At 44.3% G+C, this 20018-nt stretch overlaps 2 protein-coding genes and 1 long non-coding RNA gene across 4 annotated transcripts in view; 2 read left to right on the forward strand and 1 right to left on the reverse strand.

Moving 5' to 3' along the window:
* LOC310646119 overlaps positions 1 to 20018 on the reverse strand; it is a 510475-nt gene that overhangs the window by 141565 nt on the left and 348892 nt on the right. The gene's annotated exons all lie outside the window — the stretch shown is intronic.
* ALG13 (ALG13 UDP-N-acetylglucosaminyltransferase subunit) lies at positions 555 to 10835 on the forward strand. 2 transcript variants are annotated; one of them, XM_083372360.1, is made up of 4 exons: positions 555 to 836; positions 4476 to 4638; positions 8730 to 8864; positions 10414 to 10835. In XM_083372360.1, exons 1-4 carry the CDS (start codon positions 756 to 758, stop codon positions 10455 to 10457), a joined length of 423 nt encoding a protein of 140 aa, XP_083228486.1. In that variant the 5' UTR covers positions 555 to 755; the 3' UTR covers positions 10458 to 10835. The 2 variants fall into 2 exon arrangements, with proteins under 2 accessions (XP_083228486.1, XP_083228485.1); XM_083372359.1 differs by having other exon boundaries at positions 563 to 836; positions 8730 to 8868.
* Positions 14986 to 20018, forward strand: part of LOC310645823 (UDP-N-acetylglucosamine transferase subunit ALG13-like) — a gene marked incomplete at both ends in the record, with an annotated part of 45671 nt that continues 40638 nt past the window's right edge. The window contains 3 exons of the mRNA XM_083371842.1: positions 14986 to 15126; positions 17912 to 17995; positions 19436 to 19486. Coding sequence (XP_083227968.1) covers positions 14986 to 15126; positions 17912 to 17995; positions 19436 to 19486 — 276 coding nt within the window. The remainder of the gene's footprint in view (positions 15127 to 17911; positions 17996 to 19435; positions 19487 to 20018) is intronic.

Below are 20018 nucleotides of genomic sequence, written 5' to 3' on the forward strand. Positions count from 1 at the left end.
GACTACCTGTATGCCTTTCTCCACAAACGGAGCCAAGGATGGTTTCTCTTTAAAGATTTAAGTGGTGGCAGGTCTGACAGAGGCTGAGAAACAAACACTGAGACAATGGAACGGTGCTGAAAGTGAAAATTTCATTTGTTGCCTTTGGAAATTAATATGCAAATCCTTTTGTTTGACCATAAAGCTAAGACTATTCATGCAGCTAATCCTCGGCTTACAATCACAACTAAGCCCAAAATTTCTGTTGCTAAGCAAGACAGTCGTTAAGTGGGCTTTGCCCAATTTCGCAACCTTTACTGCCACCATTAAGTGAATCACTGCAGTTGTGAAGTTAGTAACCTGGTTGTAAAGCGAATCTGGTTTCTCTATTGACTTTGCTTGGCACAAGGTTGCAAAAGGGGATGCATGGCCCTGGGATAAGGCAGCCGTCATAAAATGCATGCCAGTTGCCAAGTGTCTGAATTTTGATCACGTAACCATAGGGACGGTCGTAAGTATGAAAAATGGTCATAAGTCACTTTTTAATAAACTATAAATCTGGCATTATTGTAAAACTAGGTGTTTTTAAATTGGAACCCGGAATTCGCGCGCCGCAGGGTGATATGTATGCGTCTATTTTCATATCTCTATAACATCTCGGCATTTCAGGTCTTAGAGCGACCCCCTTCGGCGATCTTTCGTCCCGGAAGTGTGGCCGCTCTCGGGGCCGTTCCAGCCACCACCCTCTCTATCACCGCTCCGCCTCTTCGTCGGCCATGAAGTCCGTTTTCGTTACCGTCGGCACCACCAGCTTCGACGACCTGATTGCGGCCGTGACGAGCCCCGAAGCGACCCAGGCAAGTCTTCCGAGACCATCCTTCCCGCTTCCCCGACACCGTCTTTGAACGCTCGCGCCCCGCCTGAGAGCAAACAGCCGGGCGACGAAAGGACGGAAGAAGCCAGGTTGCGCTTCTTGCGTCACTTCCTGTGCCTTTTCTAGACACCGGCCTGCCTTGTCTCTATGGTCCCTCTGCATTCCAACCTGGGATGGATTTTCTGCCCCTTTGGAAGTTTTCGTGCGTGGGGAAATCCTGGTGGGGAAGGAGGGGAGGAGCCGTGCAATTCTCCTCCGAGTCCTCTCTGTGCAGGAACTGGAAGGAAGCCGCTTGAATTGGCCAAAGAGATAAAATAAATTCAGAAAGCAGATGGAAGGGGACCCTCTTAAAAGGGAATCCCGGTCCAGACAGGCGCGGCCAAAAGGGAATCCCAGTATGGAATCGATCGATCGATCGGTCTGTCTGTCCGTCCACCCACTCACCCACCCACCCACCTGTGTGTACTCTCTCTCTCTCTCTCTCTCTCTCTCACACACACACACACACACACACACACACACACACACACACACACACACACTTGCTTTTCTCCCATCTCCCCTACAAGGTGATTCTGGGCAGCTTACAGGTTATAAAACAAGTAAAAAAATAGTTTAAAAAATTGCAACATTATTGCTCCAGAAGGGTGTCCCAGCGTCCGCACTGTCAGACAAGCGCTCTCTCTCTCCCTCCCTCCCTCCCTCCCTCTCTCTCTCTCTCTCCAAAGCAAGTCCTGGTGAGGACATGAGGGCTCAAAAGTGTGTGCACGAAAGCAAGATTATAAAAACAAAGATAAAAAGAATAGTTTAAAAATTTACAACGTTAATGCTCCAAACGGGAGTCCCAGTGTCTGCACGATCAGAAGCGAGCCCCAAGGCGGGCGTGCACAGCCAAAACTGAATCCCAGTATGGACATGAATGCACAATCAAAAGTGGGCTTCAATATGTGCATGCAGGTTCAAAAGTGAATCCCAGTGTGGACATTTTATTTGTTCAATTTTTATGCCACCTGTCTTCCCCTACAAGGTGACTCGGCAGTTTATTACAAATTATAATTTATAAAATGAGATTATGAAGCAAGAAAAAATAGTTAAAAGATAAAAACATTAATGCTCAAAAGTGAGTCCCAGTATATGCATGATCAGAAGTGAGCCCCAAGGCAGACATGTACTGCCAAAAGTGAGTCCCATTACGACCATACACAAGCAAAAGTGAGCACCAAGGCACGCTCGTTCAAAAAAAGAGTCTTGTTCTGAGCCTGATTAAACACTGCATCTATGCTCTGTGAATTGTCCCACTAGCACCAGCCAGATTGACATTGGTCAGGGCTTGCCTGTTGGGGAATTTTGGGAGTTGAAGTCCACATAGTTTAAAGTTGACAAGATTGAGAAACACTGGGTTAAAGAATAGGCTGCCTCCAAAGATTTTAATCCCTGGTGACGTCCTTTTACCAATGTTATTAAAGGTCATCAGGAGAAGATTCCTCAGAATGATTCCATACTTGGATCACATATGCAATCCTAATTTCCTGTACTATGACCATGTTTGTTGATTATCTCTTTTTGTATGAATTGTTTTGTTTATGAAAAGTAAAATCCGTTTAAAGAAGGCCATCTACATGCTTTGCAGATGCTTCTGATGTAAATGTGGATATAGCATGCTCTAGTGGAGTGTATTGCTGTGTGCACTTTGTCAGAGATAAATCCCACAAAGAGATGACGGCTGTATTTGCTGGTTTATTTGAAATCATTCCTACCAAATGCCGCTGATGCACACGATCTGGCTGGGTACAATGTTAGAATGCATTGTGCTAAAATTGAAAACGGGATACAAGTTATGGAACAGTTAAAGTGTATACTCCAGGAGTCATGAGTTGGTCTCAGTTCATGCCATAAAATTCATCCCTAAATGGCCCTAATGATTTTAACCATGGTAACACAAACGACAAATCTTTTTGTGGGAATCTCTCTCCTAAGAAAATGTCTGGTTGCCTTAGCTGGGTTTTCCAAAAATGTTCTCAGGAGTCAGGGTATTCACAGAACATGACAATCAATCAATCAATCAATCAATCAATCAATCAATCATCAAAATAGCATTTGCAACTGTGCAATCAAAGAGCCACCTGTTTTTTTATGTCCTCAAGGTGGAGTTTTGCTTGCCAGTTTGCTTGCAAGGTGCAGCCACCACCTTGACTGTTTTGACCACATGCTGCAGACATCCCTTGCTGGAGTATAGTTTGACAGTTCAGTCTTTAATACACTTACTCAGAAACAATCTTTGCAGGGTTCCATTGCTCTTTATATAATCTTATCTTACATAATCTATTTTATAGATCAACTGAAATAGATAATCAAATAATAAGGTACTTAGGATTGCAACGGCCCTTCCTGTCCTTATTTATTCTGTTCTGAAAATTCTACCGCTTCTTAAAACGACTCAGTCTACGATTTACATTCCACATAAATCTAAAAGGTGATGCTTTGCCTCTGATATAAGTGCACGCCTGCTGAATTGATTGCCAGCAGGAAAGCAGGTGGCCAACCTGTCATGCAACTTAAGATCAGATGGTGGAGCACAGCATCGCTTTTAAGTCTGATGAGAACGTTCACTTTCTTTCAATCAACAGTTGTCTTTATGGCTGGCTATTCGCCATGCGCACAGTGGTTGGTGGAAATTATAGTCTAACATATTTGGAGGAAACCAGCCTTAAGAGAAACAGTTCGATGTGGCAGTTAAAGCACCAGGCTGGAAACTGGGTGACTGTAAGTTCTAGTCCTGCCTTAGGCAGAGAACATAGAATAATAGGGCTGGAATAGGGCTGGAAGTCTTCTAGTCCAACACCCTGCCTGTGGCAGGACATCCTATACCATTCTGGACTTTCTTTGGGTTTGATGGAATGGATACACGTGATCATAGAAAGAAGAATAGAAGTTGGAAGGGATGCTGGAGGTCCCCCAGTCCATCTGCCCACCTAAGCAGGAGACCCTATGCCATTTCAGACAAGTGGCTATCCAATTTCTTCCTAAAAACTTCCAGTGTTGGAGCATCCACAACTTCTGGAGGCAAGTTGTTCCACTGGTTAATTGTTCTGTCAGGTAATTTCTCCTTACTTCCAGGTTGCTTTTCTCCTTGATCAGTTTCCATCCATTGTTTCTTGTCCTGCCTTCAGGTGCTTTGGAAAATAGGTTGGCTCCCCCCCTCTTCTTTGTGGCAGCCCTTGAGATACCGGAAGACTGCTATCACGTCACCTCTAGTCCTTCTTTTCTTCATGAAGCCACCTGGGTGAGATTGGGCCAGTCCCTCTTTCTCAGCTCTGGGAAAGTGACAATGGCAAACCACTTTTGGGAAACCTTGCCAAGAAAACTGCAGGGACTCATCCAGGCAGTCTCCAGGAGACAACGCTGCTTCAAAGTCACACAAAAAAAACCACCCCAAACCCCAAAGCCAATATTGCCTTAGTAATCTTTTTCTCTCTCACCATAGGATACAGGAGCACAGTGGTCAATAGTCCGTCATGCACATTTTTCTCATCTTGGAGAGAGAAATATATTCACCTTTGCAGCTTCTAACGAGTTTGTATTTGTAACCTCAGGGAGAATACACTTTTCTTTCTGATTGTAGGTTTTACAGGATCTCGGCTATCGCAAGCTCGTCCTTCAGGTTGGCCGGGGCAAAGAATGTCCAGATTCATTTAGCACAGCTGCACTTACTCTGGAAGTGTTCAGATTCAAGAGCTCACTTTCTGAAGACGTGAAAAAAGCAGATCTGGTCATAAGCCACGCAGGTAAGGCATCCCAGTACAAACATCCAGTCTCTTTTGGCCACGCTTTGCTCACCCCATTGAAAAGAGCCAAGAAGAACATAGGGAGATAATTTGTTTTTATATGTGGACAAGTGGGTAATTTACTTACGTCCTTTATTTATGTAATAAGAGCCTTGGTGGAGCAGTGGGCTAATGCCTCCTTAAGTAACACCAGCTGCCTGCAATTAGTGCAGGTTTGAGTCCCACCAGGCTCAAGGTTGACTCAGCCTTCCATCCTTCCGAGGTAGGTAAAATGAGGACCTAGATTGTTGGGGGCAATTAAGCTGACTTTGTAATAATGCCGCTTGGGGTGTGTGTGAAAGCCCTAATAAGCAGGCATATATACATAGAATGAAGGCTACTGATAAGCTTGTAAGCCGCCCTGAGTCTTCGGAGAAGGGCGGGATATAAATGGAATTAAAATAAAAAATAAAAAATCCCACCAGGCTCAAGGTTGACTCAGCCTTCCATCCTTCCGAGGTAGGTAAAATGAGGACCCAGATTGTTGGGGGCAATAAGCTGACTTTGTAATAATGCCGCTTGGGGTGTGTGTGAAAGCCCTAATAAGCAGGCATATACATTGAATGAAGGCTACTGCTAAGCTTGTAAGCCGCCCTGAGACTTTGGAGGAGGGCGGGATATAAATGGAAATAAAATAAAATAAATAAAAATAAATGTAGAGTAACTGCCCCCTGGAAACGAATGTGAAGGTGGGATTTAAAAGAGAAATGTCTTACATTCAAGGGACAAGATGAGCTACAGAAATTTTTATTGCATTTATGGTCAGGGATTAGCTATAAGCAGTCATGAATATGTCCGCAACCTAGCAGAGCCCAAACAAATTCTAAAAAATCTAAGAAAGGACTCCGTTTCTTCTGTAGCCTTAGCCAAGCAAGTTATAGTCCAAGATACGGATTTGTGCATTTTTTTTAAAGCAAGGCCCAACTGCTTTAGGTATAGGTAGAAGCCATGTCAAAGTTGTGCACGTTTATTTATTTATTTTATTCATTTTATTCATTCATAACATAAAATGTGAAAATACAAAAAAAAGCCCAATAGGGGACAACAGTAGAAAAAAGGGAAACCAAAAAAGGTGTGAAGAAAGGGAGGGGAAGTGTTCTGTACCAGCCTGCTACCGGCCCTGCAGAAAAGGCAGGGACAACCCCTTTACAAACGGCAAGAGGCTGGAATTAAGCCTGCCAAATTTATTAACATAAAACAGAGCAAAACAAGACACCAACCATGAAACAGGAGCTATGAAACAGGAACTATTCAAGCGGTTGCCTTCAGCAAACCAGCCCTCCCACGCATTCCCCTTTTAAACAGTTCAGGGTGTGGCTTCTCTCTGCCTCCTTCCGAGGTGCCCCATTGCCTTCCTGTTTACTCCTGATTGACTGCCTCCTGCGTCGGGCGTCCTTGAACAGAGCCAGCTGTGGGTCATCTTCATCCACGCTGTCAGGCTCACACAGCTGGGTCTCCGTCGTGACCAGGTGGGAGGGGCCTGGCTGAGGGCTCTCATCAGCAAGCTCTCCAACACCCCCCTCCTCCTCTGAGTCGTCCGACCCAACTGCCGAACCCACAGGCTGACCCTGAATCACAACAGGAAGAAACAAAAGGCATCGACTTCTGACTCCGTTGCAGTAAAATCAGACACTGAAATCAAATCTCAACTTTTCACATTTCTGTAGTAGTATGCACTAGCCATTTCTGTATCGGCAAATCAGTCTAATCGGTAAAACCCAAAATCACGATATCATTTTTTTCCACCTCAAGCGCAAAGTCCAGAAGCGGTTTCCAAGTAAAAACAAAAGTACTTATGTTCTTTTCTTTTATCAGCTCAGTCAGCTTGGCCGTCTCTGCTAATTCCATCAGCTTTTGTAACCATTCATCCACGGTGGGAATTGAGGCCTCCTTCCACATTTTGTGCCTAGAGTGTCACTGCACGTGCTTTTTTTTGTTCGTCAGAAAAGTTCATTTCTTAACTGTACATTTCCCCTGCTTTCTACACCTGTTGTGATAACTTATTTGGTAACCATAGTGAATCCCATATGACCAGTTATGTTATGGTTTCAGACTGGTTTGTGCGCATGTCTAGAAAAAGTTTCTCGCAGTTATTCTTTATTGTCTTTCACTTTGCTGTTACTGTCTGTTACGTTAGGATGTAGTCAGCTAGCTCTCTTTATAATATATATTTAGTTTTTATATTTTTGTAATTAAAAGGTATTTAGTAAGATTATGTGTCGTGTTTTATTTCCTTCCTTCATGCACATCATGCATCCTCTGAAGCACGGTCCTTCGCCCTCTACTAAGGTGATTTATACCTTGACATAGAGCAGACACGTCGAACTCGCGAGGTCACATGACGTCGCCCAACGTATCAGGACAGTTTGGCCATTGCCAGCAAGGGGGTGGGCGTGGCTTCCGGATGACGCATCCAGCCCTCGGGTCGAGAGTTTGACACCCCTGGCATAGAGCAATCTTGCTGCAGGCACCATATATAAAATCAGAGTTCCAAATACTTTTTTTCTAGTTCTTTATCCGTTAGACCCAGAAGGAAGGTTTCTGGTTTAATCTTTGTGTTCACTGTAAGAATTTCCTGCATTAATGTATGAGACCTACTCCAATATTTCTTTGCCTTATCACAAAGTTGTCCATGTTTATTTACTAGATTTAATACCTCCTTTATTTTGCACAATTCAAGATGGCTCCCTCCTCTTCCTCACTATAACTGTGAGGTAGGTTTGGCAGAGGGAGAAAGTGATTGGCCCAAAGTCACCCAGCTTGACTTTCATGCCTATGACAGGACTAAAATTCACTGTCTCCTAATGATTGGCCAAAGTCACCCAGCTGCCTTTCATGCCTAAGGAGGGACTAGAATGCAGAACCTCCTGTTTCAAGCCTACCCCTTTAAGCCCTAGAGTCCCAGGGGTAGGCAACCTTGGCTCTTTTATGACTCGTGGACTTCAATTCCCAGAATTCTTGAGCCAGCATGGCTCAGCTTGGAAGCCTCTGCCTTTCCCCTCAGCATGGTTGGCTCAGGAATTCTGGGAGTTGAAGTCCACAAGTCATAAGAGAGCCAAGGTTGCCTACCCCGGCTCTAGACCAAACTGGCTGTCACTGTTCATGATCAAAAAAATTCCCCCCTTCCCCCCCAATTTCTTTTAAGACAAACATCCAAAGGTAGGTGCTTTCTGGAGCATCTGCTGATTCATTACAAAACCCTATCCATCTGCACTTATAAGATGCCTGGAAGTCAGTTGTCCAGGAATGGTCCCTGTAATATAGTAGCAGTTTTCCTTAAAAGAATGCAACCATTTTAGAATCCCTGATCCACTTGTCCTTATCAACTGGCATGTTCCAAAACATGTCTGGGACTAAAACAAAGACGTGAGCAGAACCAGAGTAAAACCAAAGCATAATTCGACTTAATTTAATCCTGTAAATAAGGTCAATCCCGTGGCTATTGATTAGTTTTACCCTTCTGTGACATTAAATGCAACAGTTAGAAAGCAAAAGGGTTCCCTTGGTTTTTTGATTTACTGAATGATTGAAGAAAGGAAAGGAAAGGAAAGGAAAGGGGAAAGGAAAGGGGAAAGGAAAGGAAAGGAAGAAAAAAGAAAATAGCAAGAAAAAAGAGAAAAGAGAAAGAAAAAGGAAGAGAGGGAGGAAAGAAAGGAAGGAATGAAGAGAAAGAAAGAAAGAAAAAGAAAGAAAGAAAGAAAGAAAGAAAGAAAGAAAGAAAGAAAGAAAGAAAGAGAATATTCACAGCCCGAGACTTTTAGAGGTAGACGGGGTACCTAGGTCAAACACCTCTGACCTTTATTCTACAATAGGGGTCTTCAAACTTGGCCCTTTTATGACTTGTGGACTTCAACTCCCATAATTCCTTATCCAGCATGCCTGGCTGAGGAATTCTGGGAGTTGAAGTCCACAAGTCAAAAAAGGGCCAAGTTTGAAGACCCCTGCATCTACAATTTCTCTTCAGCTCATGAAAGAATGTTTGGTTCCCATTTTTGCTGGACAGGCGCTGCTATGTCAAGTAGAGTGATCCAGTTCTGGTTCTTTTGCTACAGGAGCAGGCAGCTGTTTGGAAGTTTTGGAAGCTGGGAAACCTCTCCTGGTTGTGATCAATGACAAACTTATGGACAACCATCAGTTGGAATTGGCCAGGCAGCTGCACAAAGACGGACATCTCTTTTACTGCACAAGCAAGTATGGATTTTCATGACCTCCTTGAGATGTCCTTGGCTCTTGAGTCCATCAATGAAGGAGCACAGCAGTTAGATGCTTTTTAGGTCTTCAGTTTCACAGTTGTCAAGGATGGTGCTTTAGTTATCTTAGGATCTGAACTAAGCAAAGCAGATATATCTTTTTTTGTGCTGTTGCCATGGGGTAATTCCTTAATTTTATTTTTTTTATTTCCTTTAGATATTTTATCCACATGTTATTATTTTAACAGATAACTCAAGGAAGTGAATATAACTCACGTTCCTTCCTCCTATTTTCTCACAACCGTGTAAGGTAGGTTGGGCTGAGAGAGAGCGAGTGGCTTTCATGCTTTCTGGAAACAGTTTTGAACCAGAGATCCTGTGAAGCTTCTCCTAAACCAGTAATGTAATAAATTTCTTTATCCTGAACCCACACTATTATGAAGAACCAGAGCAGTACATGAACTCTTAATCCTAACTCTAGTCAGGATATAAATATTCTATCGTTTAGTAGTGATAGCTTGTCAGGATTGTGTATTTCCTAATCAAACCGGTAAAGCGAGGCTCTTTGACATTTTCTTGTTCCTTTTGTTCAGTTTGGGGGAAGAACCAATTTTCAGTTTTGTCTAGAGTCCCAGAGGTAGGCAACCTTGGCTCTTTTATGACTCGTGGACTTCAACTCCCAGAATTCCTGAGCCAGCATGGGGGAACTATGGCTCCTTCATGACTCGTGGACTTCAACTCCCAGAATTCCTGAGTCAGCCATGCTGAGGGGAAAGGGAGAGGTTTCCATGCTGAGCCATGCTGGCTCAGGAATTCTGGGAGTTGAAGTCCACGAGTCATAAAAGAGCCAAGGTTGCCTACCCCTGGTCTAGACTCTAGATCTGGCACCCGGCATTGCTGAACTAAAGTGCTCCGTCTAGATTTGCCAACTTCTTGCAAGTCCTTTGCCTATTAGCTGGGAGCTGTCCATGGTGCCCACAGGGACCATTCTCTGGACCAGCACGTTGGCTGAGGAATTCTGGGAGTTGAAGTCCACAAGTCATGAAAGGGCCAAGTTTGAAGACCCCTGCTCTGGACTTTCTTATCAGTCTGCCCTCTTGTGGGCATACAGCACAGCTCCTTGTTCATTTGGAATGGATGTTCTTCTGCCTGCTGATCAATCTCACAGAGGATTTCATGACGATCTTGTCTTCTTCTGCTTCCTGAACTGTTAGAAGGAAATGGCTGGAAAGTTTCAAAGAGATCCAGATAATTTCTTCCAACCTAACAGCCAATTTGTTTTTAAAGCGATGCCAAACCCTCTGTGCCATGGTGTTTTGGACCCTTGAGTTTTTGAATATAACCGATGGTGTCTTAACTGTATTTGGTGCACTATTTTAAAACTTTGTGGAGAATATAAACAGTATCCATTGTTTTAAAATAATTCTAAAATGCATAAGGAACAGTCTTAGTATGCTAGACTATAGGAAAATCAAGATATATATATCTGAGAAGCATTTCGTGATGATTTTGATAGGTTATGATGAATTTTCTCTTTTTTCCATAGGACCCTTGTGGAGATGCTCAGATCAATGGACTTGTCTACTCTGAAGCCATTCCTTCCTGGACAACCAGAAAAATTTGCTGCATTCTTGGACAATGTGATTGGAAGCTAACTATGTCGGTTATAACAAAGAGCTACCATAATTGAAACTGGCATAAGACCTCTGCAAGTTTACAACAGTATTTGTCACCTCCAATGAAATTAAGAATTAAAGCATTCAGCAGGGTGTTTTTGTGTGAAACCAGCTGATGTTTTTATACAGCATCCTGTAAACCTAAAACAGAGATGAGAATATGCCTTGCCTGTCATATAAGGCAAGCAGGCCCTTGGCTTGATTCACAGTGGACAAAGTGCCCAAACCAATCTGTGTTATGATATTTATGTTGTGTAAACTCAGTCTCATTCAATAAAACATGATTAAGCAGGATGATTTCCTACAGTAGATGAACCAAACACACGAGTTGTGACTTAGGCCATCACGGCTCGTTCAGCAAACCATAATGATCAATGTAATAATGTTTCCTTTATAAATTCCATCAAATTAATATGAATAGCCAAGAGGTTCCCATGCCATTTAAACATCTAAATCCTGTCATCCTTATACATAAAAATACACAAATTCTGTGCAATCTATAAACCCTTCTTCTCTTGATAAATGTTTTTGTAATTCTTCAGTCTGTTCACATTTTCACAATTTGATTTGGGTCTTTTTTTCTTGGGGACCATTAGCCCCACTCTGTGGTTGGACCTAAATACATAAGAACCTCCAAGCTAATCATTTTGCTTGGTCAGTTGGTTGGGTTATTGGTCATATTTGAAATTACATTTGCTCCCTGCCAAGAGATGGAGAACCTCTTTTAACTGCCCCATGGTGGGACAGTCAGCAGTAGAATTACTTATTTTGTGTTTTTTCCTCATTTTTTCCAGCCATTCCTTCTTCCTTACACTTCTGGGACTTTAACAGGTAATTACGGTTAAAGGTAAAGGTTCCCCCGCACATGTGTGCTAGTCATTTCCAACTCTAGGGGTTGGTGCTCATCTCCATTTCAAAGCCGAAGAGCCAGCGCTTGTCTGAGGAAGTCTCCGTGGTCATGTGGCCGGCATGACTAGACGCCAAAGGCGCACGGAATGCTGTTACCTTCCCACCGGAGTGGTCCCTATTTTTCTACTTGCATTTTTACGTGCTTTCGAACTGCTAGGTTGGCCGAAGCTGGGACGAGTAACAGGCGCTCACTCTGTTACGCGGCACTCGAGATTCGACCCGCCAAACTGCCGACCATCTGATCGACAAGCTCAGCGTCCTAACCCACTGAGCCACCGTGTCCCTTAATTATGGTTAGGGTAAATCTTTTAACTCAACTTACTTTTAAGTTCAAATCTTAGACTGCCTGCTGCCTGCAAATAATAATAACAATAATAATAAAAAGTTGGAAGGGACCTTGGAGGTCTTCTGGTCCAACCCCCTGCTCAGGCAGGAAACCCTATACCATTTCAGACAAATGGCTGTCCAGTCTCTTCTTAAAAACTTCCAGCGTTGGAGCATTCCCAGCTTCTGAAGGCAGGTTGTTCCACTGGTTAATTGTTCTGTCAGTTGTATTTTGTTCAAATACAAGGGGTAAAAATTCATAAGCTCAGCATGCCAGTGGAACATTCTACTTATGGATGTTGTGGGTTGTCCATCTCTGAAGGCTTTTGAAGAAATGGTTGAATAGTCATCCCTTGGGGGATGATTTAATGGGTTCTCCTGTCCACTGCTGAGGGTTACACTAGAACAAATGGTCCCTTCCAACTCTATGATTCTATAAAGGTAAAGGTAAAGGTTCCCCCGCACATGCGTGCTAGTCGTTTCCGACTCTAGGGGCCGGTGCTCATCTCCGTTTCAAAGCCGAAGAGCCAGCGCTTGTCCGAGGACGTCTCCGTGGTCATGTGGCCAACATGACTAGACGCCAAAGGCGCACGGAATGCTGTTACCTTCCCACCGGAGTGGTCCCTATTTTTCTACTTGCATTTTTTACGTGCTTTCGAACTGCTAGGTTGGCAGAAGCTGGGACGAGTAACAGGCGCTCACTCTGTTACACGGCACTCGGGATTCGACCTGCCAAACTGCCGACCTTCCGATCGACAAGCTCAGCGTCCTAACCTACTTCTAATAATAACTGCGTATCAAGGTATGATCTACAAGTGAACTTCAAGGATGAAACAAAGGACAAAGAGGAAATATGTTCACGAATGGAGCACTAGTTAATCACTGATTTGACTGGCTTTTTAAAGAGACTTCAAACAGTCAAAGGTTCCGTTTCCCAACATGGACCAGCCGCTCTATTCTTTTTTCTTTTCTTTTTTTTGAAGTTCTAGTTTCCGTAACACCACTTAAAAAGCTTTAGTTTAAGCCAGGGATAGGCAACCTTGGCTCTTTTATGACTAGTGGACTTCAACTCCCAGAATTCCTGAGCCAGCTGGGAGTTGAAGTCCACGAGTCATAAAAGAGTCAAGGTTGCCTACCCCTGGTTTAAGCTATGAAGATTTACTTTCCAGGAATTTTTTTGCCCCGTCACATTTAATCTTCACTAGGACCTTCTGCGATGTCAGATGATTTGGTTTCAATGTTGGACTGAGTTGTACAATGTTTTGGGCTTGGTTTATTGCATTGAATTAACCCCCCACTCTATTTTGTAACGTGTGCTTTTCAGATTAAATAGAGCTAAAACAGGTGAGCTGCAAAAAGGTGGATAATTACAGCTGAACTGCCAAAAATTCATGCTCTTTTCCACCATCTAGTGATTGGACTGATTTTGCAGCCCAAATATGGCAAATTGTGGCAGATGTGTGAATCCAGCTGATGTCCTTGCAAAACACGATTTATGCCTTAGTGCAAGGGCGGGCAACTTGATAACCTGTGGACTTCAACTCCCACAATTCCTGAGCCAGCCATGTTGTTAAGCATATCACTTGTTGTTAAGTGAATCAGATAAGTTACATGAATCCAGCTTCCCCCATTGACTTTGGTGTCAGAAGCCAGCTGGGAAGATCACAAAATGCCAACCACAAGATCCCTTTCATGCTGCAACTGTTACAAATCCATGCCGGTTGCCTGAATTTGGATCACATGACTGTTGAGATTCTGTGACCGTTGTAAGCACAAGAAGGACCAGTCATAAATCACTTTTTTTTCCAGTGCTGTTGTAACTTTGGTCACTAAATTAATGGTTGTAAGTCAAGGACCACCTCTCTCTGATTTTTAACTCTTAGGAATGGCCATGGGGCCCTAACTCTTCTCCTCCTTTGGCCTAAGATCAAGCAGGAGTCACTGGCCAATTATGGGAACCCAGGTCCAAGTCCCTGGAGGACATCAAGCAGAGAAAGCAACAGGTGACAACCCAGCACGTTGTCAAACAGCTGTCTGCAGATGTTGATAAACCACGGCTAGCAAGCTGAGCTGGCTGAAGCATTACGGTCTATGAAAATATTACAACCCCTTTTACTTTAATTTAGCATACACTGCCTAAAGTTATTTTACAGGTCCCCGTTTTTTGCATGTAATCTCCAATCCACGGAGAGATCTGGTAACTGTCTAAGCAATTGTCCAGTTAATTACAGGTAAACGCATCGTGGGAACCCAGCGGCTAGGTCAGGGTGTCTTTGTGCAACACCTGGAGCCTTCATTAACCCACCGGAACCCCCACAACAAACCAAGCTAATTCACTACCTAATCACAGAACGCAGAATGTTAGTGCTGGAAGGGACCTCAGAGGTCTTCTAGTCCAACCCCCTGATCAAGACAGGGGACCTTATATCCCATCCCGGTCAAGGTCTCCAGTCTTAAACCAGTTTTGGCCAGTCAAGCAGACCTGGACCACAGAGATTCCCCCCCCCCCGACACACACACACACACTCCATCTCCCTACAGCAGCGTTTCCCAACCTTAGGAACTTGAAGATGCGTGGACTTCAACTCCCAGAATTCCCCAGCCAGCATAGCTGGCTGGGGAATTCTGGGAGTTGAAGTCCACGCATCTTCAAGTTCCTAAGGTTGGGAAACGCTGCCCTACAGTCAGGACCACGAGGGGCTTCCTTCGCCCTCCAGCCCCCCCCCCCAGCCCCCCCGCTCCCCTCCGGCCAGCCACGAGCCTGGCATCTCGGCCACCCGCGACGCGCCTCGTGGGAAAGCGAAAGCGGGCTGCCGCCACGTGCCGCCTCCCCACGTGAGCCGGGCGCGCGCTTGGCCCGGGCCAGATTGCCGACAGCTGAGACGACTCCGGCCGCCGCCCCTCCCTACCCCACCCCGCCCCGCCCTCGCCTTGAAAGAGCCGGCTCGGACCACACCCGCCTCCCCGACCCTTTGCGCGCTGCTTGCCCCCCGCTTCCTCGCTCTCTCTCTGCCCGCTTGGGTGCCCCCCCATCCCCACCCCGGGGCGCCTTTTCCTGGGCTTGCGCTCCCCGCAGCCTCACCTGCCTACCTGCCTACCTGCCTCTCTCTCTCTCTCTCTCTCTCTCTCTCTCTCTCTCTCTCTCTCTCTCTCTCTCTCTCTCTCTCTCTCTCTCTATCTCTATCTCCCCTCCCCCACTCGCCTTGGCCATGCAGAAGGGCTGGAAGAAGTACTTTGGCCAGAAGTCCCTCAGCGAGGTGACCATGGACGAGTACCTGGGCAGCCAGGGGCTCTACCGCAAGCTCACGGCCAAAGACGCCACTTGCCTCTTTCGGGCCATTTCCGAGCAGGTAAAGCCCGGGCTGGCCCGTGGGGATGCCCCCCTCCCCTCCCCTCCCCGGCTCTTGGCTCCGAGTACGGCTGTTTTTTTGGGTGGGGGCTGAAAACCGCGCCTCAATAAGCCGTGGCTACGCCAAACGCCCGCGAGCAAAGGCCGAGCCCCCCCTCCCACCTTCTCTGTTGGGTTTGGAGGGGGGGTCTCTTTCCAAGCAGGGTAGCGGCCAAGGCAGAAGATGCAACCGACTTAGACCCCTTCCCGCTGCCGACCATCCTTGGCTTTAAGTGAAAGTCTGGAGTTGTGGTCCTGGTTTGCTCAAAAGGGGTTGAAGGTGCTTCCCCCCCCCCTCCACGTAAGGGGGGGCTTAGCAGGTTGCCTTTTAAAGGGGGAAAACCTTATCCCGGGCTAAGAAGTAGTCAATGAATTGGTTGACACGGGTAGAAGTATATATGGTAAGGTATATGGATGTGTTAATGCAGCCAGGTGAAATGGTTCCGCTGCTGCTTTGTTCTAAAACGGGCCTAACTTACAAGCAACTTTTTAAGCAAGCTTGGTTCCGGCAATGGGTTAAACGTCAAACATGGGTTGGCTTTGACTACCAGCTACCTTCATTTGTAGTCAGTTTACTGAGACAATAGTGGCTTAGCCGGCTGCTGTGGTTAAAATGGGGTTTAGCGCGGTGAACTCAATTGCTGCTTAGGTGGGCTGTGTTCCATGTTGGTTGCGTAAAGGCAGTTTGGGGAAATCCAACAAGCTTTGCTGCTCTGGAGCTCAGCACTGGCCAGTTTTGCTGAGGCTCTGTGGTTAAGCTGGGTTAAGCCTGGTTAGTACTTGGATGGGAACCAGCAGGCGATACCATAGCTGTAGACTTTTGAAAACTCAGAATGCAACCTAGAAGTTTCAGTGAAGAAAAAAAAAATCTCTTGTATGGTTGCTCTGAAAAGATCTGTACTGTATTCACCAGGAGTAGAGAACTTGGTTTGCGGGCATTTTTCCACTTTTCATTTTAGAAAATAGAACCTAGAATAGTATTTGTTCCAATAGAATTTAAATTAAGTTTAAGTTTATTGAATTTATATACCGCCCTTTTCCCGTAAGACTCAGGGTGGTTTACAAAGTATTTAAAAACATCAATACAACACAAGAGTTAAAAACAGTTAAAATAATTAAATTTGATCCCTGAGGGGAAAAAAACACTCAGCCTGGGCCGGAAAGCTCAAAGAGCCAGGTCTTCAGGTCCCGGCGGAATGACCGAAGGTCGGGGGCAGTCCTAAGCTCTACGGGCAGCTGGTTCCAGAGGGCAGGCGCACCCACTGAGAAGGCCCTCCCCCTGGGTGTTACCCGCCGGCAATCTTTTACCGCCGGCACCCTGAGAAGGCCCTCCAAGTGGGAGCGCACAGGACGAAGGGAACTTGATGTCGGCAGTAGGTGTTCCCTCAAATAAGAGGGTGCAAAGTCTCGTCCTGATTACTACTTTGCCCAAGTAATAATGGAATATTTGATAGTTTGTGCAATGCAGCCTTTCTAACTGGAGACACCTGCATTTATCCAAACTGCTCTTGAGATTCTCAGCAAGTGACCATGCCAGCTGGGGAATTCTGGGAAATTAATTCACACACATACACACACACACACACACACACACACAGCACCAAGAAGTGGCAAAGTTGATGTGCTGCATCTTTCTGAACTGGCACCCAACTGATTTGTTGGGCCAAAGAAAGAATAGTACCAAACTTAATACATTTTCTTATTTTGCTTGAGAAAACCGTAAGTCAGTCATGTCGTGCAAAAACTAGTAAGAGTTTGTAACGGTTTTCTTATGGGTTATTGTTTGTATTTTGGATCTGAGTTATGAGTAAGTATGGTGTGCTTGTTGGTTTTTTGCCTGGACTGCAAGGTGATGTAACATGTTTATAAACAAACATTCAACACTTAAAAAACTGGAACCACCCGAGTAGCTAAGGACTTGTAGCCTCTTCTCCATCCGAGTTCCATGGACTACTTTGAGATGTAATGGGTCTCTGGGAATGGTTATGAATGCTCTTAATACAGGGGTCCTCAGCCTTGGCAACCTTTAAGACTTGTGGACTTCAACATCCAGAATTTCTCAGCTGGCTGAGGAATTCTGGGAATTGAAGTCCACAAGTCTTAAAAGTTGCCAAGGTTGAGGACCCCTGCTCTAATAAAGTGTTTTGCAACCTTAGCTATTTTAAGAGGTGTGGACTTCAACTCCCAGAATACATTTTGCTGGCTGGGGTACTCTGGGAATTGAAGTCCACGTTTCTCTAAATGGCTAAGGTTGGGAAATGCTGCTTTAATGTAAGCCATTTATGGATCACTATGGAGTATTCATAATGCTTGACCTCTTATGCAGCTAATTTGAAATAACAGTGGATCTGCTTATTTTGGCTAGAAGTGACCCAAAGACCATTTATTGAACAAATGTACTTTGTGCAAGATTTAAACTGTTTCAGAATCGCACCAAAGAAAGATTGACTAAACCTGGTAGGCTTGTATGTTTTCTGATCCCTAAATTTAGTATCAAACAGAAGAATCATGCTGTTTCTTTATTTTTGCTCCTATTTTTTTGATGCTTTTAAGACAAGGTAACATGAATTACATTCCAAAGTTAAAGGATTTTCTTATTGTCTTAATCTTTGAATATTTTGGCAAGCGTTAATAACTCTAATGCTTCAGAACAGAGATAGAATTTACACGTAGCTCTATTCCGCTTTGTGAAACACTAGTTGGCTCATACTGCCCTAATTTTTAATTGACATTTCTACTTTTTTAAGGTTTATGCTTGTCAGATTCATCACATGGCAGTCAGAAATGCTTGCGTTTCCTTCATGAGGAAAAACCAGATAAATTTTGAGTCCGTGAGTATATTTGTTTTAGAAGCATGTGTATATAAGCCTATCCATCCACTTATACATTTAATTTGTTTTTAATTTTGAAATGGCTTTAACTGCGGAATTGAATCCTAATTTTTATTATATTGTAATTTTATAGTCATTTTCTTAGCTGCTTGGAGTTGAGTGTCAGACATTATTGAAGTTTAATAAAAAAAAAATATTGTGTCAGATCATTTCAGTGTGGTGGGGGTCCCTGCTGTTCTCTGAACTTGGTGGCTTCCTCGCAGATGTTTCATTACTGACCTACGTGTCATCAGTGTTATTTATTTATTTATTTATTTATTGGATTTATATACCGCCCCTCTCCAAAGGACTCGGGGCGGTGTACAGGGCAGTTAAAACGCTATAAACAACACACAATGTATAAAAATTAAAATAAGATTAAATCAAAAGGCCCTAAACAATAAATACATTCTAAAGTTTAAAATTTTTGAAATTTAAACTCTAAAATCCCAATCCCTCAGTCCAGGCCGGCAAGTTCAAATAGCCAAAGGGTTTGCATTTCAGTGTGACTGAAACACACTTAAATCCATTTGCAGATATCTGTATAGGCACATACATACTTTATTCTGCCACATTTCCAAATCAAGATACTTTAATTTACTGAGTTGTGTCAGTTATAGGGGAAAGAGTTGTGTCTTTATTGGCAAAAATCGGAAGTCCCTGGCATCTTTCCAAATGTTATTAAAAGGCACAGGTTTTTGTCAGCTGCAGCTCCCTTTATCAGCTGCATAAAATAGTTAACCACGGTGTATCCGATGAAGGGAATTGCAGCTTGCAAAAACTTACCTTATCTGGAAAAGGTGTTATGGGCTCCTGATATTTTCCCACTATAGACTGGCTCAGTTCTTCTCCTACTTTATTTAGTGCTTTCTTTCACGTTGCAAAATCCGATGATGGATTTACTGTGATGTTTCAAGGTGAAATCATTGATTCACAAGGCACAGTTTTGGTCAATTAATTACGTGCTGTAACCACGTATGAGTGCGAGTGAGTGGTGGCTTTGGGGTGCAGTGGCCTAAGTGGTTGGGACACTGGGCAAGAGGTTAGTAAGCCCACGTTTGAGATTTGAGAGCGGCTGTGAGGTGGGGTTGAACTGTGGTCCTTTACCCCGCCTCCCGCTGGGGTAATGAAAGGAGCCCCCCCAACTGGGAATCCCCAAGGCAACAGTGATGTTACCGGTTAATCCTTTCAACCTGGAAGTTCTTCAGAGCATCAAACACGAATGCAAAGTTATGGCTTTCAGAGATTGGTAGTCTAAACAAGAGTTGAAGGTTTTATTCAGATTTTAGGATGTTGAGTAAAAGCAGAAACTCTAATTTCTTTCTTTCTTTCTTTCTTTCTTTCTTTCTTTCTTTCTTTCTTTCTCTTCTTTCCTTCCTTCCTTCCTTCCTTCCTTCCTAGTATGTGGAAGGCTCATTTGAAAAATACCTGCAACGACTTGGAAATCCGAAGGTAAGAAAGATTTAGCAAATTTGCTCTGGATTCATCAGCAGTGTGAGCTGTCAAGCTGAACCAAGTAGCCCTGGACTTGCAACAATTCATTTAGTAACCATTCAGAGTTGCAATGACACTGAAAAAAGTGACTTGGGACCATTTTCCATACTTAATGACTGTTGCAGCTTCCCCATGGTCACGAGATCAGGTGCTTGTCAATGGCATGTATTTATGAGCCCTGGTGACGCAGTGGTTAGAATGCAGTATTGCAGGCTAACTCTGCCCACAGCCTGGAGTTCGATCCTGACTCGCTTCAAGGTTGACTCAGCCTTCCATCCTTCCGAGGTTGGTAAAATGAGGACCCGGATTGTTGGGGGCAACAGGCTGACTGTAAACCGCTTACAGAGGGCTGTAAAGCACTGTGAAGTGGTATATAAGTGCCATTGTTATTGCTACGATCACCAGATATAACCTTCCCAGTCAGCTTCCAACATGCAAAGTTAATGGGGCCAAATTTGCTTAACAACAATTTGTTTATCAACTGCAGTGA

Source organism: Vipera ursinii (assembly GCF_947247035.1).
Source record: "Vipera ursinii genome assembly, chromosome: 12".
Classification (NCBI taxonomy): domain Eukaryota; kingdom Metazoa; phylum Chordata; class Lepidosauria; order Squamata; family Viperidae; genus Vipera; species Vipera ursinii.